The 17,995-nt window shown below is 35.3% G+C and overlaps 1 protein-coding gene across 3 annotated transcripts in view; it reads left to right on the top strand.

Annotated features, from left to right (window-relative positions):
• Nucleotides 1-17,995, top strand: part of arhgef15b (Rho guanine nucleotide exchange factor 15b) — a 40,042-nt gene that overhangs the window by 15,509 nt on the left and 6,538 nt on the right. For all 3 annotated transcript variants that reach the window (XM_087276260.2, XM_087276261.1, XM_087276262.1), the window contains 9 exons: nucleotides 6,068-6,817; nucleotides 9,121-9,166; nucleotides 9,261-9,328; nucleotides 9,484-9,737; nucleotides 10,504-10,664; nucleotides 12,127-12,279; nucleotides 12,509-12,638; nucleotides 15,534-15,608; nucleotides 16,080-16,172. In XM_087276260.2, the coding sequence (XP_087132386.1) occupies nucleotides 6,068-6,817; nucleotides 9,121-9,166; nucleotides 9,261-9,328; nucleotides 9,484-9,737; nucleotides 10,504-10,664; nucleotides 12,127-12,279; nucleotides 12,509-12,638; nucleotides 15,534-15,608; nucleotides 16,080-16,172 (1,730 nt within the window). The remainder of the gene's footprint in view (nucleotides 1-6,067; nucleotides 6,818-9,120; nucleotides 9,167-9,260; nucleotides 9,329-9,483; nucleotides 9,738-10,503; nucleotides 10,665-12,126; nucleotides 12,280-12,508; nucleotides 12,639-15,533; nucleotides 15,609-16,079; nucleotides 16,173-17,995) is intronic.

Here is a 17,995-nt window from a genome sequence, read left to right as displayed (position 1 = left end):
TTTTACACAATTATAGGATATATTTCAAATAAGATTGTATTTTTAGGGTTTTGACTTCATAAAATATGACGACAGACATTCAAATCTTAATTCTAAAATCTCAATGGAATCTTTGAATGTGAATATGATGTGACTGTCAATTGATTCATTGCAGTTTTAAATTATGAACTGTTAGAATGACTGCTATGCTATTCTAGTAATACACTTTTGGTAGTTCTAGGGTTAAATGTATTATGAGGCCTGTGACTGTAAGATTTCAAGTGAATTTTAACTATTAATGCATTTCTGAACCTCAATGCTGTTGGACCCCACCATAAACCAAGAAGCGCTGTTTATTTAAATTTTTTTGTTTTATTTTTTAAAATCTGTGATTCACTATTTTGTATATTTTTAAATAACATTGTATAATTTATGCTGGACTCATCCACAAAATCATCCCAATCAATGTAATATTATGACGCCATACACAATTGAATTCAGATATATTACCCCTTAGAATTTTTTTCTCTTTTTTAAATATTTGCCAAATGATGTTTAACAGAGCAAAGAAAGTTTTTTACAGTATGTCTGATAATATTTTTTACTCTTGAGAAAGTCTTATTTGTTTTCATTCGGCTTGAATAAAAGCAGTTTTTAATAAAAAATAAAAAAAACATTTTAAGGTCAAAATAATTAGCCCCCTTAAGCTATATATATTTTTTCGTTTGTCTACAGAGCAAACCACTGTTATGCAATAACTTGTCTAATAACTCTAACCTGCCTAGTTAACCTAATTAACCTAGTTAAGCCTTTAAATGTCACTTTAGGCTGTATAGAAGTGTCTTAAAAATATCTAGTTAAATATTATTTACTGTCATCATGACAAATAAAAAAAAAACAGGTATTGAGATATCAGTTTTTTCTAATATCATGCAGCTCTAACTGATGGTAAGGCTTTCAAAACTATGCCTGTTTACACAGATTTACTTTATCCATGCCAGGACAGTAGCTGGCAATGTCACATGATCATATTGTCCTGGAGTCCACCATTGTTGTTTTGGTTGGCAAATAGAAGTCTATGCTTATAGAATGAACAGGTAATACTGTATGTATGCATACGCATGACATCACCATTTTCACTAAATTACTGTTTTGTAGTTTGCACAGAGACAAATGTGTTGTGTTCAAAACTTTCAAGCCCATTTCCAAAACACTGATGTTGTGTAAATGAACAGCAAAGTCACAAAGTCATCCATTATCAATAGAATTTAACATTGTGTAAATGTACACTGTAAAACACTGATTTTGTCTTCACTGTAAAAAAAAAAAAAAAGTACAAATGCTTTGTATAAACCTGGCTAAAAGTATGTTTTCTTAAATGAAAACTGAAAATTCTGTCATCGTTTAGTCACCCTTTACTTGTTTCAAACCTGTTTGACATTATTTCGGTTGTTTAATAGAAAATAACCTCTACCCATTGACTTCTAGAGTACAGGGTGTTTCAAAAAGAATGATTGATGTCACTTGAGTGTCTGAAAGCTGTCATATTAAACATCTATGAACCTCTTCTGGAAAAAAATGTTATTAAGTATTTTTCACATTGAGATTTCAGGAATTCAGTGGTTTAACATAAAGAAGCAATACACACAAAAAGTGCTAATTATACAAAATAACTAGTCACCTTGGAATTATAAGGTTCTATCTGTTTTCTGAATGATTTTCAGATATTGTGCTTCAAAATTTTTGGATTCCATAGTAAACAGTATGTGTGTAACATTTGTTTTTTAAGTAAAAAGTCTTAAAATGTAAACAACCTATAAAAAACGTCCCATGATGTAAATAAGTTGTCATTTATTTATTATGTATTTATTATGTCAGTGACTCAATTTTGACAAAAATGTCAGATAGAACCTTATAATTCTAAGGTGACGAACTGTGTGTGCTTAGAAAATTTAGTGCTAAACTAAAGGCTGACTTATACTTTTCTGTCGAGTGATCAACATGACCCACAGCGCCTGCCTTGTGCATAGGCGTGCTTTTATATATCTATTTGCTGTTTGTGTTGCTTTGCAATAACACTTCTGAAAAGCTAACTGGCAGTGAGGTGTTTATGTTCCTCTGTGTCAAGTTTCTTCGTGGGTATTTTGTTTTTTCTGAACACTACAAATAGCTAAAACTCACTCATTCAGAGGCAGGAACCTGCGGACTTGCAACAGCTTTAATTATAAGGTAAACACAAAACTAAGTTTCCATCTGGAGATCCTTTACGGGACTCGACACTTGTAAACACTCACTTCATCAGGCTTGTGGCCCATCACTCGTACTAAGCCGACCAATCACAGAGCTTGCGATACATGTCGTTGCGACGTATAGTTACATTTTTTAAAGGTGCGCGTCAGCCACGGTGAAAGCTATGCAACCACTTGAAAACTGTGCTGATGCATATTATGTGCGCTTGACACAGAAGTATAGAGAGAGAGAGAGAGAGTGAGGGTGTTTCTACAGGTGGTTTGTTAAGCCCACTCACCTGTGTGAGGCACACTTTATGTAAGCACAGTGATATTTTTGTACAATGTTTTAATTTAATTATTTATTTTTTGTGATATGAAATGATTGTAAAAACATGTTTAGAGCAAATGTGCAAAGAGTTCTGTGTTACATCTAATGTTGATAAATATTGTTTACTTCATTCCTTTAGGGTCATAGTTCATGATGGTGTTTAGCAGTTGTGTGAACAGTAGGATGCTGGACAACGAAGTTGAGGATCTATGTGCAGTTTTTTAAACAGATTAGTCTGGCAGAAACAATAAAACAAGGCAAAGGGTCAAAACACGGCTAGACAAGACAAGAAGGCTCTTCGTAGAGTTGTAGGTTTACAAGACTCAGCAAAGTGTGTGTGCTAGAGTGGTGTATATACAGTCTGTGTAATAAATCCTTGATCAGCTTCCAGCTGTGTGTGTAAACATCGGAGAACTGGTAAAGATGTTTGCTAGTTGCATGACAGGATTTGTAGCTCATAAGGTGACAGAATTGTGGTCTGGGTGATGATGCATGCTAACCAGCGATCTGCAAACCTGAATCACTGGTGATCGTGAAAGAATGATGCTGAGCTCCTTCTACATGTTTTTGTGATGTTGTTCAAAAAGCTGTTCATGATGACCACTGGTTTACATATGACTCATCACCTAAAGAAATGTAGATATTAATACTTTGAAATATTAATGTATTACAAATGTATTAACACTGTAAAAATGAATGAAATATGATAGTTTACCATAAATAAATGAAATAATTTTGTATTTTTAAGTTCAAGTTTAGGTTTATCAACTTTATTAATCCCACCAGGCGCAATTAAATTAATGCAGTAGCATCATGATACAACAAACACTTTGGGCTCTATTTTAACGATCTAGGCACAAAGTCCAAAGCTCAGGGCACAAAAGCATTAAGGGCCTTTCAGAATCCACTTTTGCTATTTTAGTAAGGAAAAATCCACTTTGCGACGTGGGGCATGGTCTAACAGGGCTGAGCTTATTCTCTTAATGAGGTGTGTTTTGAGAAAAAAACAACCAGAGTCTGGTCTTCCATTCCCTTTAAGAGTCAGTTGCGTCACACCATAGCGCATTTGCTATTTACATGGCAGACTAGATAAGTGAAAAAACTGAACAATTCCCTAGCGAGAAAACAGTTTAACAAACCATCTGCAGCGCAAGAATGAGAGAATGAGCCTCCTCACTTTACTTTCACTTTCACTCTCTTTTGTGGATAAGGAAATGTGTTGTACGCACAGACCTCCATTAGCCTACATAAATAATTTTGTTTCAAATAGTTTTCTTTCAAAACTATTTCTAAATTCAATTCTAATTTCCAGCAAATTAATAAATGAACAGTAATTACAAAGTGTGGTCAAAAAGTTATATCTGAGTTATATCCAAATACATGACCTATGCCCCATACGGTTCAAATCCTGATAGATGGACAAATCTAAGCTTGTGTTTAATAAAACAAATATAAAGATGCATATAATAAATAATACTAATGATAACAATAACATTATACAAAAGCAAATTGTTATGCTCAGCGCTGGACTTTAGATCTGCTCTTAGCTGCTCTATTGTGCAGTCTATTTTAGATCCTCAAAATAGCAATGCGCCAGCAATGCGCCTCAACATACTTCCTTTTTTAGATCAGAACCCCTATGGGCACACTTTTGAGCGCAAATGCATTTGCTATTTAAACCACGTGGTGCAAAACGTCAAAATGACAAGCTAAGACTAGCAAACAACATTTGTGTCGCGCCTTGCACCGCATTGCGTTGTTTATGTTAAGTCCCATAAAGAGACAAATCACAATAATAAAAAACACAATCCAGCATGCTTCATAATAACTTCATGAATAGTACTAAAAAAAAAAAGCATGGTAAAATGCTAATATGTGAGGCTGTAAAACCTTTTTGCCTCAGGAACAAAGGTGAATTCATATCTGTTAGAAGAGCATGTGATGCTTCTAAACCTTCTTCCAGGGGGCAACAGCACAAAAAAGGCATCAGAGGATGGAAATCATCTCCTATCACGCTTTGAGTTTTCCTTTTTGCTCTTCCTGAAGAGGCAAACCAAAAATCTTGGAGCTTGAAGTCTTGACTAAGTTTTAAAGGCAATTTTTGTCTCTCACGGAAAGTGAGGAGAACCAGCATAAAAAGGAAAAGCTTAATGTACTCTCAATATAGGTAGTATAAAAAGTTCTCAGTGTATCTTTTCTACACATAAAAAGTTTCCTTAGAAAATACTTTCTCACACTTTTTTTCTTTCTTATGCAGCTTTTACTAAACAGCTTTTTTAAACATCATATTCTGGCAATATATATATATATTAGGGATGTAACGGTATTGTAAATACCGTCATACCGCAATATTAATTTTTTTCGATATTACCGTAGTCGCATGACTCGGTAAAACTATAGGTCTTCTGAGAAAATTTGCTCAGGCGAATGAAGCGAACGGGAGGTACCGGAAACTACAATTCCCATCAGCCCAGGCTTGGCCATAATCCCTTGCGGTCTGTTGTCGCTACAGATCCAGTAATGCGGAAATGGAGTGTGCTGCTAGAAGCGGGGATCAAAAAGATCTGGAAAACCCTAAAGCGGGTGTTGTCGCCGCGCGCGTACTGAATAGTGGTGTTGTCGCGCACGTACTGAATAGTGGTGTTGTCGCGCGAGTTCTTATCAGCTGTGTTGTCGCGCGCGTACTGTAAAGCGGGACGGAGGGTGTGTCGCGTCGCGGGGGCACTTTTGATCATTTTGGAAGGGAACTTTCTATCCAAGACTAAAAAGGGCATGTGCACTGCACAGGTTGAGCACTGTGTGTGCATGTGCCTGCAAGTTGGGGAATACGACTCAGTCATGGGGACTGCAGAAACACAGAACACTGTTCAGATTGATGCAGACATGAGATCTCTATCTCACTCATGGTTTGTCCTCTCAAGTGGGGGAAAGACAATGCACAACGTTACCCACTGCTGTCAACCTGGGCCAAGTCATATCTCTCTGTCCCAGAAACCTCAGTCCCAAATGAGAGGGGTTTTTTTTGTTGTAGGGGACATTGTAAATACCCAGAGATACCAGCTTTTACCAGATTATATATATATGATAATTTTCCTTTAAACCCATCTCTAAACCATCTCTAGTGAGTGAGTGATTAAATGTTGAATGTGATGAGTTTTCAACAATACTAAATTGAAACTTAATTTTTTTACATGGTTTAATATTTTTTTGTTATTAAAATTGAAGTTCCTGTTTCAAAGCTTACAGATAGATGGCTAATTTGTATGTCATTGACACTTTTGGCACTTTTTTGGAGTATTTTCATAAGTTTTGTTTTTTCCTGTAAATGATTCAATAAATACCGTACCGTGACATTCATACCGAGGTATTACCGTACCGTGAAATTCTGATACCGTTACATCCCTAATATATATACATATGTGTTTATATATATATATACAAAAATATATACATATTTTTTTTTTTTTTTTTTTTTACAGAAAGTTCATTCATGTTGAAATTTCTGATTAAAATCTATGTTCTCTTCCAGCTCCAGATGGAAAAGAGGGCAGCAAACAGCGATCGGAACGTGAATCCAGCCCCTTACCTGAACCTCAGTGTGAGAAAAACTGTGGCTGTATGTGCCACCAGCAAAGGCCTGGCATGAAGCTCATATGGGTGCCAATAAGCGAGCCAAGTGACGAAGAAGAGGAAGAGGAGGTACTGTCCAGCAGCACGGAAGATCAAAACACAAGTCTAGCAGAAGCAGAAAACGAAGAGACATTCAAAGAGGAGCCGGTGTCTTTCAGTAAATCATTAGATGTAGTGGAGACCAAGCAGAAGGCACCTCAAATGAAGAATTTTCTGGCGGCTCGTAACCTCATAGAGCAACAGCTGAGGAGGAAGTCAGACCCGGGACCTCCAGCACTGATCACCTCTGTTATCCCGTTTCCTCAGACTCCCATTAACGTTTCAAATGTCCAGACACTAGAGGTTCCAGAGGAGTCAATCTATGACGTTAGCCTGGAGGTGGTTACTCCACCCAGACCTCAAAAACATGCAGACACTGGGACTGGCAAGGACAGCCCTCCAGCCATTCCTCCTAGAATGCCTTTGGATAACAGGTGTCCTCAAATTATTCTGCCTCCGTCTTTAGCACGTCCTGCCTCGCCTTTGATGCCCCCCAAAAAGCGCAGCCCACCTGCCAGTCCTCGACTGCAGAGAACGCCACCGCCTCCACCTCCAGCCAAAACCTATGAGAATGGCAGACGCTTCAGCAACTACTCACTCAAGTCTATAGGTACACTTTACAGGCATTTAAAGGCAGTGTAGTTAAAATGCATGTCTCTTAGTTAAGAAAAGTTCACCCAAGTAAATTATTTATGTTATGAATATTACTGTTATACTACTCTGTAATTCATGTTACACGGCCCAATTTTGGTCAAAATGTTCCTTTCTGCATTCCAGATTGTTGATATTTTCCCTTATGCCAATCAGACTTATCAATTTTGAATAATTTTTTTAAATATTACATTTGATAATCCGGGCATATAAAAAAGTTATACAAGCCCCAGATTTGCCCAAAATCAGTGTTCTGCATTAGATTTTGTTGCTATATTCTTTTCAGGTTCATCAGACTTGTAGTTTTCAAATAAATTATTTTTAAGGAATATTTTTTCTAAACTATGGCAAGCCATAAGCTCCATGACTTAAGCCTGATTTATACTTTCGTCTGGCGCCGCTTCGCGCCCCTCTGCTGACTGTGCACGCACCTCACAAATTGGACGAGATGCTTGATGCATTCGCCGTTGTTATATTCTTTAAAATGATAGGGGGCCGGCAAAAGAAACCCACCTAAAATCAGACGGATAAACAGAAAAGTAGAACGTTTCTGGAACTTCTTTAACATCATTATTATAATTCAGATTTTTAAACTTATTATTTTTTTTATTTTTATAAATTATTTTAATGATTATATAGATTTTTAGGCCGGGGCTTGAAACAGCGACCTTCTTGCTGTGAGAAGACATCGCGACCCACTGTGCCACCATGCCTCCTACTAATAATAATAAGCCCAAAAATAATTAAATGAATACTCCCAATAATATTAATGGTACATTTTGAATTTTAATAGTAATTTTGAATATTTTCTCATTGTTAGATTACATTCAGTTGCTGAAAGTTCAGTTGGAAAAACTGAACGCTTAACTGGCAAGAAAACAGTTAAACAGACATCTGCACATGGATACAGAATTAGCCTCCTCCATTCTGCCTCTTTACTTTCTCTTTACTTTTACTCTATATTTTACTCCTTTACATTTGTGAATAAAGAAAAGGTGTTGTACACACTCCACTGAAGACATTCATTAGCCTACTTATTTAATTTCATTTATTAAGTTCAAAGATTGGTTTCAAAACATTTTGATAAATTCAGTTCTGATTTTCAGCAAACGAGTAAATGAACAACTGAAAAAACTGAGTTAAATCCAAACACACCTGCTATGCCTCATATGGTGATGCAGACGTCTCTAAACCTGACAGGTGGACAAATCTGAACTGGTTTTGATTAAAGCAAATATAAATATGCATATAATAATTAATACTACTACTAATAATAAAATTATAAAAAGGCAAATTGTCATCAATAAAGTGAAAAAAGGCATGGAGACATGAAGAAGGCCTTTAATCATTTCATTTCTTTTCATATGTAAAGATATTTGTGTATTGCTGTACATTCTGCTTCCAGAGAAACTGCAAAGGTTCAACTGAAATATGATCAAATCATTGATAAAAAACATCTACTGTAAATGAAGCAAAAAATGGAATAATGGCATAAAAAGGGAATTCTCATTCATATCTGCTATTAGTTTTAACAGTCGTATTGTTCTAGTTACAGTTTACATCAGAAAGCATCTTTTGCAGAAGATCTTCATTTGTGTTTGACAAAGAAATTACTGGTGCCGTTTTTGCACACATGCAACTAGCGTGTTTGGTTTGACATACAACAATGTATGTTTTAAATGTTCGTTGAGATCTGTTGCTCAATATACATCATAAGACATTTTTAGTTTGTGACAGTTGTTGCAAATTAAATTAAAAATCCTAAATCAAAAAGAGGTTTAATCCGAACGTAACAAGATAACAGGGATTAAAAATATAATCCCTGCTACCCCCATGCTCTCTCTCCACAAAATGTAAACCAAAAACACAACCACTGAGAATTAACAAGAAAATATGAATTATTTACAGAAAATAAGGAGCAAAAACAACATTGGGAGGGGTTCAGCCAAAATAAATGACTAAATCCGCTGCACCTGCGAATAATTCACAATGAGAGCAAGAGAGAGAGACAGAGAGGGAGAGAGGGAGAGAGAGAGAAAGACAGATAAAAACACCACACACACATACTACAACAACTACTTGTGACACACTACTTGAGAAAAAAACAAGCCTTATTCTTCTTTGGTTTGGAGTTTTGGACAGAACTAAACTACATGTGTTGACACAGTTAACACAGCTTAAGTGTTTTAGACCTATTATTGTTGATTATCTCTTTGTGTCTGTTTTATGGTACTTAATTTCTTTCATCTTTTCTATCAACAGATGAGAATGACAGCACAGAGGGGGAAAAAAGTGGATCCAATGAGAAGTAATCCCCCCATTCTTTCTTCTCACTTCTCTTTGAAGCTTTAATATTGCAGTCACACAATTGTAATCTTTTAAAATCTCAATGTCTGTTTCAGCATCAGACCTCCACGAATCGCTACACGTCGACAAAAGTCTGTTGATCTAGAAGCTGAAATGTCTGATGGTATAATTCTCAAATGTATATAGTAAATTTGAGCCTCAAAGTATTTGTTTCATATGATATTGTGTGCAATATGTGAGCAAAAATTCACAATAAGTACATTTTTGAATATTTGAGTATCACTCTTCATTTATTGCCATATTTTCTGGCCCTTACAGAGCTGTATCAGTTTTACACAGAAACATATGTACACAAGGAGATCAGGAGGACGGTGTGTCGCAACATCAGTAAGACCAGCGCAGACTTCCAGATGAGCTCACAAATCACCACCAGCCCAGAGAAAGGAGAAAAGGGTCCCAAATCCAGTGAATCCCAAAGTCTTAAGCAGAACAATTTATGGCGTGAACAGTCTGCAGTCCGGGACAGCGGCGTCCTGGAAAAACTGAGCCCAGAAGAGTGCAAGTACCAGGAGGTAAGCAGAAATGTGCTGGAGAATGGTTTTTCAGTTTAAATCCCAGCTGAAGGCAGCATTCCCACTTTTTATGTTTTGCCTGGGGTTAACAATGAATCTTGGGTATGCTCGTGTTTTACACTGCACAATCACAGTGTTTCCCTACCACTATGTATTAAGGGAGCACCTTTAAACATAGTGGTAGCAAGCAAAGATTCGCACACTTGTAATACATAAACGCGATCTCGACTTGTAAAACTGCGCTCACGACATTTGTAAAATAACGCTGTAAGTAGTTGGTAGATCTGTGTAAAAGGCCTGCCGCCACAGCTGGATAAATCGTATAGGAAACTATGAGCTCAGAACAATGCTTTGTTTTTAAAAGTTTGTTTTTTTGGGATACTTACATGTTCTAACTTGATTTAATTTTGAGAAAATTGTGCAGTACATAAACTGTCTTTTAGAGTTTAAATGAAGAACCAAACGGTATGAGCGGTGTGAAATATTATAAGAGCAATAAAGTAAATAATAATAATAATTAATATGAAAACTTAGCCTTACCATTAGCTATTTCAGCCTGAGCATACACACTTTCATCTTATATAAGAAGCAAAACAGGGTTGGGCTTGGTTAGTACTTGGATGGGACAGCGGGGAATAAGCCAATGAAAAGTGTGTAAAAAAATATGAGCTATTTCTGCACATGTAAACATTTAACATTTTGTTGAAAATTTACAGAGTAAATGGCATTTATTAATACTTTTGTTTTCTTTTTTCTATGTGTGCAGAGCATGTTTGAGGTGATTACATCAGAGATGTCATATTTGCGATCTCTGCGTGTGCTAACAGAGCATTTTGTGGAGTCAAGTGAACTGAACGAGACGCTCATTATCATGGACAAAAAAACTCTCTTCTCAAACATTATTCGCATCCAAGAAGTCAGTGAAAGGTGAGCGTCTTTCAGTGTGCAGTAATGACATTTGCAGTTTGGATATGCTGAAACAGCACTTCCAGAGCGGCACAAGTTAGTTTACCTTTCATAAAGAAACCCAATAGACTACATTTGCAATACATTTTAATGTAATGCCACAAAGGATTTGCCAGGTGTAACACATCGAAATTTGCTGAGATGGCAGCGTTTGATGTTAATTATTTTTAAAAAGTCTCAGGATGAATCAACTAAAAGTCCAGGGGCCTCATGTATCAACGCTGCGTACGCACAAAAACTTTGCGTACGCCAGGTTTCACGCTCAGAATCGCTCACGTTTGGATTTACTAACAATGAACTGAACGTGGGAATGTGCGCAGGTTCACGGCAGCTTTCTGGCAGGCGTACGCACATTTTTTGTGCGTGTCTGTTTTATTTCCATTGGCGACTCCTAGAGGCAGTTGTGTTAAATTCCTCTCTACAAAGTGTCTGATCCTTGCAATGGCAGCTGTATGAGACGGGTTCATATAGTAGGTATGTAAGATTTCCATACCATACAGTTGACCAGCTAAACATTAAAGCGCAAATTGCAGCAGTCGCCTGTTTTCCCAATGTAATCTGAGCTACCTACTGCACGCACATTGCTATAGAGACACTATCTGAAGATGAATTTGCATGCGTGAATCAGAAACATTTCCATTCAATAAATGTGCAAATAAAATATGATGCACAAACTTATTGATGATTCCTACTTGTCTTTCTCTTGATAAATAGTGGGCAAAATCTGATATGTAGCGGGAAAAAAAAAGAAGAAAGAATTCATCAGACGCTGGATTCGAGCCGAGTTCACGCTCGAACGTGTCAGTACATGATCTCATGCTGCTTATGAGGTGCGCCACTGAGACTGCTTGGGGTATCGCAACAGTTTTCAGTTATAAACCACACTATTTCTTTTTTAAATGCACTCAGTGCGATGTTCAGACCCAACTGTGTTAACCGTATCAGCTAAACTCTCCCACTCTATTTTTTTCTTTTGTTGTTAATTCCGGAGAACAAACTTGCAAATAACACCGCTTTTCTCCGGTCTACCTCCGAAAGCAGCACCTCCATTTCACATTCTGTTCAAAGTTTCTCTTTTTGCTTGATTTTGCCGTTGCTTTTTCGTTGGGTTTTGCCATTAGCATAGTCATTAGCATATTCATACGGGGGAGGAGGCAGGGAGGGGTTTTGTGCTCGTGCATGTTGCGCTCAGTATCACGTTCATTCAGATGTACAAAAGAATATGCGTGAGATTCGGCGTACGCAGTGTTTCATACATCTGAATTTTTTTCTGCGTACGCACATTTACAGCTTTGTGCGTACGCAATGTTTTAGTAAGATTTCCACGCAAGTCTTCGTACATGAGGCCCCAGGTCTCTGAAAAATGCTGTATTTCCTGTTAAACAAGTTCTCTACACATACCTGTTGTCTATTGACATTGCAGGTTTCTGAAGGACCTGGAGGAGCGTTTAGATGAGAATATAATCATTTCTGACATCTGTGACATCATTCATTATCACGCTCAACATCATTTCCCGGCATACATCGACTATGTTCGCAACCAGATTTATCAGGAAAAGACCTACAGTAATCTAATGTAAGAAAAAATACATCAGCACTCAAAAACAAAGACTCAGATGCTTTCTTAAAATAATTTTAGCATTTTTTGTATGTATACTGTAGACAACCTTTGAAGTGAATCAAAAAACCTTTCAAAATTGTCCTTGGACAAGAATGGATGCTGAAATGGATGATACAGTAAAAGGTGTTGATCCACTTCAAATGTTGACTACTGTATTAAACTCACTGACCAACATCTGTCACAGGCAAACAAACACTCAGTTTGCGACAGTGATCACCCGACTGCAGGAATCCCCCAAGTGTCAACGACTGCCCTTCATGTCTTTCCTGCTGCTTCCCTTCCAGAGAATCACGCGCATTAAAATGCTCATCGAGGTGAGTGAATGATTGACTTATTAATGGACAACAGGCAGGTTTACAGAAGTAATACCTCATTCACAATGAATAAACCATTGTTTCTCTGTGCCCAATGATGCTTATGGGTTATGGGAGATCCAATAAACAACCAATTTCAAGACTTTAAACTAAATATTGAACTGGGCAAAATAAAGTGTTATTATTCTCCTTACACAGTTCATCCATTCAATATAAAAGGTCCTGTGAATTCCTATAGTTCAAATTCAATAGTTCTTTAAAATTTACAACCATTTTAAAACCAACTAAAACATGAAGACAGACAAAGCCCCTCCCCTTTAATGAAAGAGCAAATAGCATTTTGTTGTTATTGCAGCTCTGCCAGTGACTGAACTGAAGGGCATCAAATCAGAAGCTTCATGTAGGGGGTGGGGACAGGTCAGATACTAGAGAGCATTTGATTGGTCTGAATATTTGATGAGAAACTAAAGTATGAGGTGATGTAAAAAAATAAAAAAATAAATTATTTACACAGAAGTGAGAGGCTGGAAACTTTGGATGTTTATATCTTCTAAATGGGAATTTTGTCACTGTTTTGGAGCACACTAGCTTATAGATATCATTAATACAAACATAATGCACTAAAATGTATTAAAACAATTATTCTAATTTCACAGTATCTTTAAAAGGAAGCTTTTAGGGATTAGCAGTTTCATTTACCATGAATAATTCAAAAACTGAAGTCTTTCTGCAGTTATATTGTAAAAATATTGAATCTTACTGTACTGAAGGGAATACAAAAAGAACAAAATAATCTGATAAACCAAAACATGGTGAACTCTTTAGCCACAGATGCTTGTGATACGAATGTCATGATAAAATACTAAGTGTAATGTTATTTTCATTTCACGTAGCTCTCACTTAGTTTTTATTATGGATGAGAGCTACGTTTTGCTTTGGCCTTTATTTTTATTCATCATGAAAATACCATTAGGCCACATTTAAAAGTACAGAAATATAAGTAATTGCTGGCACATTTTAAAGTAATGTTGAGTAATGTGCATTGACCCTGTAAACAAATAAATTAAACTAGTGAAAAACGTTGATATATTTTGAGCTGTTGAGAGTTCTGAGGTTGCTGATGGATCGTTCAAGCTTTTGTTCAATCCATTTCACCAATCGGAGAGCAGAGATGAACAAAGCATGACAAAAGCAGGACCTTTAGCTCCACCCACTTCCACAATAATATTATTAGCCCCCTAAAGATTTCTTTTTTCAGATGGCTACAGATCAAACCACTGCTATGTAAGTCCTCGTTAATCTAATTAACTTAGTTAGGTCCTAAAAATGCACTTTGATCTGAATACAAGTATCTTGCAAAGCAACTAATAAAATAATCTATTCTGTCATGATGGCAAAGCCAAAATAAGTGGCTATTTAGAAATTATTTATTATGAATATTAGTTAAAAAAAACTTCTCTCGCTCTCTCTCTGTGTATATGTAAATAAATAAAGAAATATTTTTAAAAAAGTTTTTCTCTTTTTTTAACATTTCCCAAATTATGTTTAACGGGGCAAGGAAAGAGTATATTAAAGAGTAATATTTTTTCTTCTGGAGAAAGTCTTATTTGTTTCATTTTTTTTAAATTAAAAAAAAAGTTTAAGGTCAATATTATTAGCCCCTTTAAGCTATATTTTTTCTCGATTGTCTACGAAACAAACCATCATTATACAATAACTTGCCTTATTACCCTAACCTGCCTAGATAACCTAATTAACCATGTTAAGCCTTTAAATGTCACTTTATGCTGTACAGTAGTGTCTTGAAAAATATTTAGTCAAATATTATTTACTGTCATCATGGCAAAGATAAAATAAATCAGTTATTAGAAATGAGTTACATATATTTATATATGTATACCAATACATACAGTGCTCAGCATAAGTGAGTACATCTCATTTTTTAAATTTGTTTTATTTATTTTTCAGTGACTATAGGTCAAATATTTTGCTTTATTTTGAACAAAACAGTTATTAAAGCAATATATTTGTTTAAATAGCATTTTAGTCACTAAACATTTTTTTAAATTAAAACATAATACGTTTAAATTAAAGTGAAGTATAGCACCAACAAAAAATTACAAACTGCATTTTTTTAGACAAAATGTTATATTGTTTTGCTTCTTTTGATTTATTTTTTATTTTTAAAAATAAATGTATTTACTATTTTTCCCTAACATATACATTTAGTGCTAATTTTTGTAATGTTATTATAAATTATATTGGTTGATAAGCTCCAGATTTGGCTTTAGTACTGACTAATCTAATGTATATGCAAGAATATAATATTGTATAATGTTCAATAAAAAATAATGATAATAAAAAAATAGATTTACTTTTATACACTGAGCACTCTATATGTGGTTATACAAATGTAAAATAAAAATGTATTAAAAGCGAGGTGTACATATTAGTCCTGGATTGTTTTGTCTTTGTAATATTCAATAATAAGTAAAGAAAAAGTACACAAAAAGCCCCAGAACAGTCAGTTAATCATCAAAATTATTTCTCAATTACTTCTACAGCAGTCTACTACATCTCACAATCTCAATTTAATAATAATGGCAGCCATTTTCACACACTTATTCTAGAATTGTATTTTGTCACATTCTCTTATATTTCATGTCTGATTTTCATAGCTGCAAATCAAAGTTTGTCATGCTGTGTTTCTCCTGGCTGGTTGGTTTAATTTCTTACAATGTTTTAACAAACGCATTTATTTAATAGGAAAATGAATGGGAGAACCAGCGGAGCATAAAATTAGTTCATTGTTTTTGTCTCCACAATTATTTATGCACTGCAAACCATAACGTGCCCGTAATATGCACAAAATACAGATTTTCCTCTTTCTTCCAGAACATCCTGAAGAGAACGGCTGTTGGGACGGATAAGGAACAAACCGCGTCTAAAGCTCTGGACTCTGTCTCCAAGGTAAACATCCCAAGGTCAAAGTAAATGATGCGCCTTGTTTTTTCCTCTCATTATAAAGTCACTTCTGGCCCGCCGTTTCATGATCAGACTGGACCTCATTGTTCTTGAAATAGCCTGTTAGAGAGAAAGATTAAAGGAAAATGCGGAGAGTGGAAAACAAGGTTAAATCCTGGTCTTCTGACTACAAATGACATTTTTAACGTTATATAAGCCCGCTGTCTTGTTATGGAGTAAAAAACAAAACAAAAAAAGCTAGCAAAGTGAATTTTTTAGGGGTAGAAATATTCTGAATTCATTGACTCCTTTAATTATAATTTTTTAGGATAGAACCAAAATAAGTGTTGTCTTGCTGTTCTTTATTCGGATTCGTCTGTGTGCATTAAAGGAATGCTTTGCTGTAGCTGTGAATTATTTATGACTGATTTGTTGTCACATAGGATTTTAAATAACTTGTCACACCTGTCCTGACAGATTATTGAAGAATGTAATACTCAGGTTGGAAAAATGAAGCAGATGGAGGAACTGATTCAGATTAATGGTATGCTGGAATTCGACAAACTAAAGGTGAGCTGCTGATTCATTGCATTTAATGGCATATATTGTTGGTGCATTTGGTCATTTTAGCATCGATATCGCAATGTACGCATCTGCATTTGCAATGTTGAGTCTGAAATATGGTTGACCAGGAGCCTCTAAACACATGTGATTTGTAGAGTTCACATGTGTTTTTAAAGCAGAACATTTGAGCACAAAAATGATGATGTATGGAGGTGTAAAAAAGATGTATTTTATATAATTATTTGTACAAAAATAAAAGTTTTTCTTATTCAGAATTTTTGTCTTGTTTTTAGTTCAAATATCTACATATTAAAGTGAAAAGAAAAATATTTTTCTTACCACATTGGCAGATAATTTAGCTTTTTTTACGGAAAAAGATTATTTCTTCTTAAGGTGAAAACAACAATATTTTTATTTGATGTAAGAACTTTTAGATATATAGAGTCACCAGAAAACCATCAAATGGTGCTATTCAAACCATCTTTTCATATTGCAATATTTATTGCTGAACAATAAAATATTGCGATATCAGATTTTTCCAGTATCATTCAGCCCTATTACAAATTAGTTTATGAATTGCGAAATCTTAAAACCTCATGTAGTCCAGCATGATCAGGAAATGTCTTTTCTTTTTGATTAAAAAAATATTTATTTATTTATTTACCAGTTATATCTGAAACATATTACTTATGTTTGTAGCATTTTTATGTCACTATTTAAATTTGTGCTTCCTTGCTAGGGAATAGTATAAGAAAACCTTTTGAAAATTGTTAACTCTTTGGGCTCCATTTTAACAATTTAGGTGCAAAGTCTAAAGCACATGGCGCGAAAACATTAAGGGCGTGTCCGAATCCACTTTTGCTATTTTAAGGACCGAAAAATACGCTCTGCACCCCAGAGCATGGTCTAATAGAGTTGTGCCTATTCTCTTAATGAGTTATGGGTGTGTTTTAAGTCTAATGTGCATAAAACCAATCAGTGTCTCATGTCACATTCCCTTCAAGAGTCAGTTGCATCACACCATGGCACATTTGCTATTTACATGGCGGACTTTGTAAACAAACAACTGAATGCTTTACTAGCGAGACAACAATTTAACAGATCATCTGTGCGAAGACAAATAATGAGCCTCCTTCATTCGGCCTCCTTACTTTTACTCTTTACTTTACTCCTTTACATTTGTGGATAAGGAAACAGTGTTGTACGCACTCCACTGAAGACATTCATTAGCCAACATATTAAGTTTAGTTTGTTAAGTGCAAATATTTGTTTCAAAACTATTTCTAAATTCAGTTCTAATTTCCAGCAAATGAATAAATGAACAATAATAACGCAGTGTAGTCAAAAAATTATATCCAAGAGTTATATCCAAACGTGCATTCTATATCCCGTATAGTGATGCATACATCTCCAAAACTCGACAGGTGGACAAAACTAAACTTGATTTTATTCAAATAAATATAAATATGCATAGAATAAATAATACTGCTAATAATAATAACATTTTACAAATGTAAATTATCATGAATAAATTAAGCAATTTGTACGCATTTTGGAACTCTACTGACCCCTTTCAGTTGGTCAGTGGTGCTGTCTATTTCTTAAAACATCAATGTACCAACAATGCGCCTTATCACACCTCCTTTATAGACTGGCACACCCATGAGTCCACAAAGTGGTGCAAATGGATTTGCCATTTAAACAACGTGGTGCAAAACGTAAAAATTAGGTTCTGCGCTCATCTGAAAATAGCAACAAATCACAACATAACACGTCTTGCACCTTATTGCGCCTGGTGTGTGATAGGGCCCATATTTTTTATGAATTTT

The sequence above is a fragment of the Danio rerio genome, chromosome 12 (assembly GCF_052040795.2).
Source record: "Danio rerio strain M-AB ecotype USA chromosome 12, GRCz13ab, whole genome shotgun sequence".
Classification (NCBI taxonomy): Eukaryota; Metazoa; Chordata; class Actinopteri; order Cypriniformes; family Danionidae; genus Danio; species Danio rerio.
Note: the sequence above shows the minus strand (reverse complement) of the source record. Positions and strands in the feature narration are given on the sequence as shown.